At 41.3% G+C, this 9,142-nt stretch overlaps 1 protein-coding gene across 1 annotated transcript; it reads right to left on the minus strand.

Annotated features, from left to right (window-relative positions):
- Positions 1 to 395: 395 nt before the first annotated feature.
- Positions 396 to 7,692, minus strand: sertad4 (SERTA domain containing 4; the record flags this gene model as incomplete). The annotated part of the gene is made up of 3 exons (XM_080784307.1): positions 396 to 3,768; positions 5,518 to 5,637; positions 7,537 to 7,692. The coding sequence occupies 3 exons, from the start codon at positions 7,690 to 7,692 to the stop codon at positions 3,262 to 3,264; spliced, it is 783 nt and encodes a 260-aa protein (XP_080640433.1). The 3' UTR covers positions 396 to 3,261.
- Between the last annotated feature and the right edge of the window lie 1,450 nt (positions 7,693 to 9,142).

The raw sequence follows: 9,142 nt of genomic DNA on the forward strand, positions 1-9,142 counted from the left end.
GGCCAGCATATACGCGTGTCTTGAGTGTACAGGGTTTGATGGGGTCAGATCAACATTCGGAATGTCAGAACAGGAAGGACAGCCTGTCCTTCCTGTTCTGACATTCCGAATGTTGACCTGATCAGGTGTGGTGGAATCAACATATGGAATGTCAGAACAGGTCAGCTCTATATGGAGATCTAAGGGTTTGAGGTCAGATATTGTTGCTGGCCCGGCTCCATATATGCAGATCTAGGTGATGATCCAGTCTTCTCCATGTATGGTTATCCACAAAGTAAGCCTGGGACCGAGGCTACGGATATCCCAAGCCGCGCAGCTACGGTGGGCCATATAGAGAGCTGGACCTGCACCCATCCATTTTTGGAAAAATGTAAAAATGTTACAAAACACTTGACAACATTCTCACATTTTATTTGATAATCAATCACCTGAAAAAGGTTAATGGTCAAAATAGCTCATCTTAAATATGGGAATATCCATTTTCATCAAAATATAAATTCTTGTAAAATATTTAGCTTAGAGCTATCTCTTTCCACGTTTGTTGTTCTAACCATTACAGTGATTGTTATCAATACACATGTTTCAACACAGGAAAAAAATCTTTACAGTTACAGAGCAATCAAATACAGAAAGACACAAACATCCATATAAAAGGATAAGCCATTATTTAGACCTGACATAGCCTACTTACAATATGTGAGTCAGTTGTCTTTATAAGGCAGTCTGACATTAAATAATTATTCCCTATAAAATTAATTAATTATTTTAACTACAATTTGGCTCATGTCTGAAAGTGAAAACCGCTTTGAAATTCCTTAAAAACAGATGCAGAAGCAGCAGAACCGATCCAGACCACATCAATTTGTCCCATAGAGATTTCCAAAAACAAAAAAATTATTTTAAGCATAGAATCAACCCATAAAACGAAAGGTAGGCCTATTTATGTAGGCTATCATATAATTATATCCAAAACAAATATCAGATGTTTTATTATGGTCATGATTCAGCAAGAGCCTGGACGGCTTGATTCTAGGCTTGTAAAAAAAAAAGGGTGATGTGTCACACACACCAAGACTGCATTTTAGTGTTTATTTTTTACATCGACGTTTCGGCTATCTAGCCTTCATCAGTGTTCACACACTGAGAAGGCTGGGTAGCCGAAATGTGTGTCATTCAATGTTGTGAAGAATAAAAACAAAAATGTAGTCTTGATGTGTGCGACTCATCACCTTTATGACAATGTTGATTTGAACGGGTAACGCTAACACACCATAAATCAGAGTGCGGTGGCCACAAGTAAAATATCTGTTGATTCTAGGCTTAAAATAATACATATTATTTTTTAATCTCTATGGGAAAAATGTATGGGGTACCAGACCATGGACCATGGAACCAGAAAATGGCCTATGCTGTAGAGACCTAATTCTCCAACTCAGCACTACAGAACTACACCACTTGTATGTTCTCAAATTTACCTTTTGCAAAAGCCCCATCCAAGCTGTAATACGTTTAGTTTCCCACGCAAGAGACCCAGATCGAATCATGGGTGTTACATTGGCGTAGTGACCCGGATCGCGTTTCTCGCTGAGGGGAGGTCAATAGATGTAACTCAGCCCAGTATCTCCCCTGGCAAAGGAGGGATTCCCTCTTGACATGTTTGCTTTCCCACGCAGAGTTGCAGACCATGTTCGAATCTGGGTTTGTGTCTCTGCAGTGCTACAGTCACAGTGTTTGGAGGCTGGGTTTTGCGGATGACTGGTTGTGGTTTGAGAATACACAAGAGGGGAACAATATCGTTTTATTTAACCTTTTCTCTGCAGAGGACTGATGCAGCTCCGCTCTGAGTTCTGCATGTTTAAACCCACACACTGTATACGGTGCTGGAATGGTGATTTTTTTTACCACAGATCAACATGCTTTGACATAAATGGTGTCAGCGATTTCCCATTTCTGACAGTGAACAAAGTGTGTGCTATTACTCTATAGCCATCTGGTTGTGTAGTAGTCGTTCAGAGGGAGATTGTAGAGGTTTGTATAGCTCTATAAGAATGATAAAGCTCACACACTCATGCTAAAATGCGACCAATATCATCTCTCTGTAGACTAGTCATCCTTTGGACTGGACATACGTTTTGGGGCAGGGTTTTGTCAAAGGTCAATTGTTATTTTCAAACCTATCCAACAGGGGGCAGCAAAGCACTGTGGACAGTGAAAGCGACAACAGATGAGATTGACTCATCAAATGCAGCCAAGAGGAAAATAAACAATTTTCAATGGGAAAATAAACAATTTTCAATAGTACAATAGTACTGTTCCAAAATGCTAAATATCCATTTTGGGGTGGAAAAAACAAATCAGAAAAATTTATCTAAATATAGTGCACCTATATAAGTAAAAATGTCATAATTTTCTCAGCCAGGGACTTTCCTAATAAAAATTTGATGACACTCCCATCTATCCATCATCAATTGAATTGATTTAACTCCTGTATTAACAATGATTTTGTCAGCATAGCTGTCACCTTTTCAAATGGGCAGCATCTAATTTCACGAAATGAAAAAAGAAAAGCGACCCGTGTCTGCACTCTGCATCATGTACATGTCCAAATGAAATGAGTATGCTTTAAAACAGTTCTTGCGATGGACATTATCAATTCACATAATACACAGTAGCTTGTTAAGTAGAAGAGAACAGAAGCATAGGTACCAAACAACAACATAAATCCATTCCAGACCTGTCCACACAAGGCAATGTGCATCAATGATGATGATGATAATAATAGCCTACAGTCTGTATCCCTGAATGCACTCAAAGTTCCCATGAGTGACAATAACAATAAAAACAACATTATGAAAACAAAGATCCTATAGCTGGAGCCGCTCATGTCAGCATACAGTAAACTGGTAAAGGCAGTGAGGCTTCAACAGAGGTGCCATTTGACCCTGACTTTGACCCATTGCCCAGGACTCAGTCATTATGTCCTTCAGCACTGAAGAAGAATTCACCTATGAAAGAAGTTTCTATACTGCTCAGCTGCACTGACACATCTTAGCACTGAGGCTGGGATGGAAAAAGGATCCCGCCTCTTACAGAAAAATAATGCATTCCCAACGTCGGTTTTGAATCAAGAAGTGAAGATTAAGAAAAAGAAAAAAAGTTACCTCCCCTGGCCTGAACAGACAAGTTTCAGACACTATACTTGATCCACACGCCTGTGCATCAAATATCCTTTTCACCGGTTCTTTGACGAAAGTCCCGCAGTCAGCCATTGTCATCAAGGTTATAAAGCAGGACCTGGTGTGTGTGATTGGGAGGTAGGCCAGGGCAGGAGCCCAGGCTGTAGAGGCAGGTGGTTGAAGGGTAGTAGGGCACCAGGCGGTAGTGTGGCATCTCCTCCAGTCCAAACGGCTGTGAGCAACAGTCCGCAACCAACACCTTCACCCGCTTCCGGTCCGAGTAAATCAGCCTCTGCGGTCGTCCCCCAGATGATGAACCCCTTCTCACCACCACAGTTCCCCTTGTCCCTCCTCCTCCTCCTCTCCCTATCTGCCTCCTGCCACCCTCTTCCTCCAAATCCAGCTCTTCTTCCTCTTCTTCTTCTTCCCGCTCCTCTGCTTCTGGCTCCTCCTCTTCCTCATGGTGTATCTTCCTCAGCAGGTTGTTGATGAGGACAGAGCGGCGGAGGTAGGCCTCGGGGTCCTCCAGGAACCTCAGTTTCTCCAGGGACAGCTTCAGGATGCAGCTACGGTCCTCCTGCAGGATCAGGTGCTGAGAGAGACAGACTTTAACAGTCACACAATTACAATGGGCTATATGCACACAGAATAACTCTTCTTACTTCCGGGCTGCTTCCCTATACTTCCTTCACAGGTGTTACCAATGATACTAATAACTAATTAAGGCTCTGTTCCATTTAGTGTACAGTGGTTCTCAAACGTTTTTCATTTCAAGGACCCCCATAACTCTGTCCATAAGATAAGAGAATAAGCTTACGCCAATTTTGTCTATTAGTGGAGATATGGGATGGATGCCCATAAATATCAGACACAAAGGTGAGATGTTGAGACTTTGGAATAGGCTTGTTAGTATGACCGATGACAGACTAACCAATTTTTTTTTAACTGGGACATTTCTAATGGGCCATGGACCCATGGGCCAATGAAGTAAAATCTTTATTTTTTATAAATAATTCATAATTTATTTTAATTGATTCTGCTGTAATATTCGCGAAATGCAGAATCATATGTTTCTAATATATAAAGGGAGCTGGGCTGTTGACTTATGGCACAAACCAAAAATAAGAACATAAAGTCTTAATGGCCATGAAACTTATGTCACACAAAATGTATCCAAGTCAAAGATCTTTTTGTGCACAGATGCATTCTGGGACCTTACTATTAGCTTTGGAAACAGGTATACATATTCATTGGTACCCAAGGAGGACAGAATTTGTTCATTGTGTGATTTGGAAGAAAACAAAAATGAAATTAATTTCTTGTTTTACTGTCCACTGTGCTATTATTTTGTAAAATGTCAACTATTTGTGTTAATTGTTTTTCGTTAGATGATTATGATAAACTGAATTATGTTTCAGTAAAGGTACTTTAGGTGCTTTAGCAGATTTCCTAGGTAGGGCATGGGGAAAAAGGCAGAATGTTCTGTTTGTTGAAATGGAGTTTGAAAAACAGTTTTTATTTCATTTTACTATGCAATGTTGATGCAGTGATTTATATGTTGTGTTCATGTGGGCTGGGCACCTCTGGTGCATGACACAAAAATGAGAGTCTATCTATCATGTACAAATGGAACCAAATGGATCCCTACGGGTCCATCCTTACGGGTCCATTTAGTATTTGTATACACTCAGAGTTACACGTCCGCACAGGGCCATTTGGAACCCATTCAAGAACACTTTGAGACACACTGGTTAGCAGAGTGTTTCCAGTGAGCCGACATGCACAATATAGCAGCACACCCTCTGTTTGACAGAGTGGAACAGAGCCTATTGTGTCATCGGTAACACCTGTGAAGGAAGTAGGGAAGGGGCCCAGGGAATGCAGAATAAACAGTCAAATTGTTATGCATTTGTAACTCTGAGATAATGTAACATTTGCTGGATGAGATGGGAATCATGGGACAGGGAGTAGGTGAAAAGAAAGTGGCAGCACAGAGAGCACAGAAATAGGTGGAAATACGGATGATGAGAAATCTGCAAAGGAAATAAAGTGGTCACCCATTTGTGAATGAATAATATAGAGAGCTGCAGAGGACTGCAGAGGACATTCACTATACTGTACATCTAATCATATAAGTGGAAGAGGTTGTGTATTAGAACCTGGTCCACAGCTGAATAATCACTGGCTAAGCTTTTGTCATCAAAGCGCAAATTAGACTAGAATTTCCTATGGTGGGTGCAAAGAATTGATGATGGATAGATGGGCAGATAAACGACAAGTGGATTTTTGGGGTGGATGGAACACATGCACAAAATGGAAATGCAAGCTTTTGTTGTTTTACTTTTTGAAAATATCCCTGTAGGTGTCCATGTAAATCCTCCTCTTCCGCATACTTCCTCTTGAAGTAAGCAACTTTCGACGTTGTTGAATGGGTTGATCTGCGCTCACAGGGAAGCAAGCGCTGAAAACCAAATCAGGAAAAAGTTGTGTTTGTTTTTTATCATAAATTGAGTATAACCAAACCAACAATCAAACCAAAAATATATTTAAAAAACCATAAAAAAACAAAAACAAACAACACCCACACATTATATTTAAATATGAAGGAATAAAATAAAATGTAATTGGTAAAAGTGTCTATATTGACAAGAACCCATAGTTAGGCAAAAAACAGGATCAATTCAATTGTCTTCGATCCAGTCAATTCAGGAAATCAATTTCCTTCACATTTCCGTTACAGTGAAAACTCTGGTCTCAGAAGATTGTGTATTACGTGACTCAGAATGAATGAGCTGCCATTAAGAAACAGCTGTCTGATTCAGACAAGACTGTGACTCTGAGTATAGCAATCACTGCGGTTGCCGTGGTGCTTCCGTTGAATTACAAGAGAACCTCATCGCAGCCCTGCTCTATGATATATAGGTGTGGGAAGATATTGGAGCACCCACACAAAGTTGGGTGACAGTAAATGACATAAGAGCGCAGAATGAGACAGCACTAGGCTTGTAAACAGAGCTTAGAAGTGTATTACCTGATGCTGTCAGCCCACAACGGCCAATGAGCTCTCTGACCGCAGGCTGTTGATTAGTGGGTCGACTCTGTTCCCAGCCTCACACATCACCCTCAGGGCTCTATGCTGGATCATCAAGATGAGGGAAACAGCAGGGAAGAGTAAAGTACAGAGGAGGAGAGAGACAGATGGAGAAAGATGAAGGAAAATGAATGAGCCGAGCGTATAGGGGGCATTGAAGAAAGACAGGGAGAGAGAGAGAGAGAGAGAGAGAGAGAGAGAGAGAGAGTGAGTGAGTGAGTGAGTGAGTGAGTGAGTGAGTGAGTCAGTGTGAGACAGAGAGAGAGAGAGAGAGAGAGAGAGAGAGAGAGAGAGAGAGAGAGAGAAATAATTAATTTCCATTCAAGGGAGGGAGAAAGGAACAGAAAGAGAGGAAGTGGTGAAAGAAAGAAAAATAGGAAAAAAGATGTGATGGTAAAGAGGAAAATAATAATAAGGATAACATTGAATCACAAATATAGCTCAACCACTAATAGGGCCTAACATAAATAAAGTGGCTTTAATTGTGCTCCAGTCCACTCTGACTTGACTGCAGCGCTCGTTCTGTGGGAAGATGATGCATCGCATATTGAATTTGATTTGAGTAGCCTAGGTGCGTGGGACGCAAGTACAGGCTATCTGTAAAATGTGTTTATGCGTGCTGCCTGCCGTGCCTGGTTTGTGTTGGAGCGAGATTGTGTGTGCAATCCTTGCACAACGCAGCACTGATTTATGAAAAAAAGAGAAGACGAAAAGACACTTGCATGATGCTGTATATAGGTAGCGCGGTGTCGTGCTATTTTTACGCTTACCTATAATAATAAAAAGAAAAAGTGCAATGGGTGTTAGGCTATTTAAGATGCAATGAATGGTCTAAACATCACTGAGGATACGTCCCAGGTGCATCCATGCGGTGTTTTTTGTTATAATGTTGTTAGTTAAAATGTACTGCATCAAGACAAGTTGTTATCTTACCTGATGACAACGTCCAGGAGTTGGAACGCTTCCCAAATGCTCTTGGAGTGAAGTCGCGATGCATGCATCTAAGGCTAATATTCCGAATATATTGACAGTATCTCGGTGCAACATGTACCGTCTGTGCCGATCCACCCTAGCTGTTACTGGTTGCTTGACCGTGAAGTTTTACTATTTGCGAATTGCGATCCACACTTGAGTTCACACCCACCCAGACGCCGTATCACCGTTTACAATAATCCGTTCGGAGTAGGCTACACCCCACACACACTCCTCCCCGGGTCTTAAAATATCCCTTTCAGTGCAACAAGCAACAAACATCGTTCTCAGTCCGACCTCATTGGTCTTCGCCAGAAGCAGATGTTTCCTGTTGCTAGGAGAGTCACTAAGCGACGATGATGACGCTCCATCACTCTCCTCAACGCTCTCATTCTTTTTCTCCTGCCTGGTCCTGCCCCCCTGAATGCTGCTGCACTGCTGCCTGCTTTCCATCTAGACCACCTGCTATAATCCGTACTCTGTCTGGGTCAAGTAAATAAAAGCAAGTGCTATGATTAGGACTCAGTAGGCCTAGGACTGTGTCAGACTGACATTTATCTGCTTGACACCTTGACCACTAAACAATAAACACTATTGTTTATTCACTCTTATCTGCTACGGGATAGAGCAGCATGAGCTGGTACATGCTTAGAATACACTTGTGCCACATGGCATGCCATCAATCAACTGCTTTATCAGGAACACCTTTCCATTTCAAGTAGGCTACTGTACTTTTAGGCAGACATAGCAGAATAGTACAACAACAACAACAACAACAACTAATTTCAGTAATAATGGAGGAAGGGAACACCTTTCCAGAATGGAATTTCCAGAACAATGGCGGGGGGGTGACCCATTCATTATCCATGCATATTTTTCATTTGACCAACAACAACAAACTGGTTCTAAATGTTCTCCTTTGACAAACAACATTGATTCTAAATGTTCTAATATGAGAAATAAGGTAAAAATAAACATGAAATAAACATGGGCGAGATATAATTGATATAGATGTTTTTGTAAATCTCTATGGGAAAAATGAACGGCATATTTTTCAGTGGGTCCAGAAAACCATGCCCACTGCTATGCTCTATTTGCATATTGATAAGACATTAAAGGGGAATACCACTCATTTTCAACATTGAACTATGTCATTAATAGAGTTTGATGTATGTTGTATGGAAATAATAAAAAGTCACCCCCCCCCCCCCTTCTGTTTAGCCTAGAACTGGAGGTCTAGAACCTAGGGTCATGTGATCACTATAAATGACACATCTGCAGGCCAAAGAGAGCAATCTAGAATTCACATTTAGTTCCAACTAAAACACCTCACCAACTCACTCAATATTGCCTGGAGGCGTGATCAATGCTCTTTGGCCACTCAGAATAGCCAAATGGCATTGATCACGCCTCCAGGTCTTTAGTTTACTCAAATTAGGGAATAAGACCTGGTACTTAAGACACGCAAAATACAGCCCAATGTCTCCAAAATGCAATCCCATTCCCAAACACTGATACACTCTCTAATCCATTCTAATCTACACAGCATGATTTCCTAAGAGTATGTTGGCCAAGGTATTAAAAATCTAGATCTGCCACAGAGGACAAGCTGTGTTGTTGCTGTTCTTTGTTGTAGCTGAATGTTCGTATGGGGGGCCTCCCCAACCTCAGAAATTAAGATGTCTTGACGTTGTGTACAGTACAGCAGCCCACGAGGGAAGACTGAGGAAAACAGATGGCAGACAGACGTAAACACAACAAGGGTCTGTATTTTTTTTTAATTTATTGGCAAGGACAAAACTTGGTACAAAAAGTGATCCGTTGATGCCATGGTGTTACAGCATGCGTGGAACAGCCTGACATGGGCCACACACACACACACAGACACACACACACACACACA

Source organism: Protomyctophum bolini (genome assembly GCF_963924005.1).
Source record: "Protomyctophum bolini genome assembly, chromosome: 15".
Lineage (NCBI taxonomy): Eukaryota > Metazoa > Chordata > Actinopteri > Myctophiformes > Myctophidae > Protomyctophum > Protomyctophum bolini.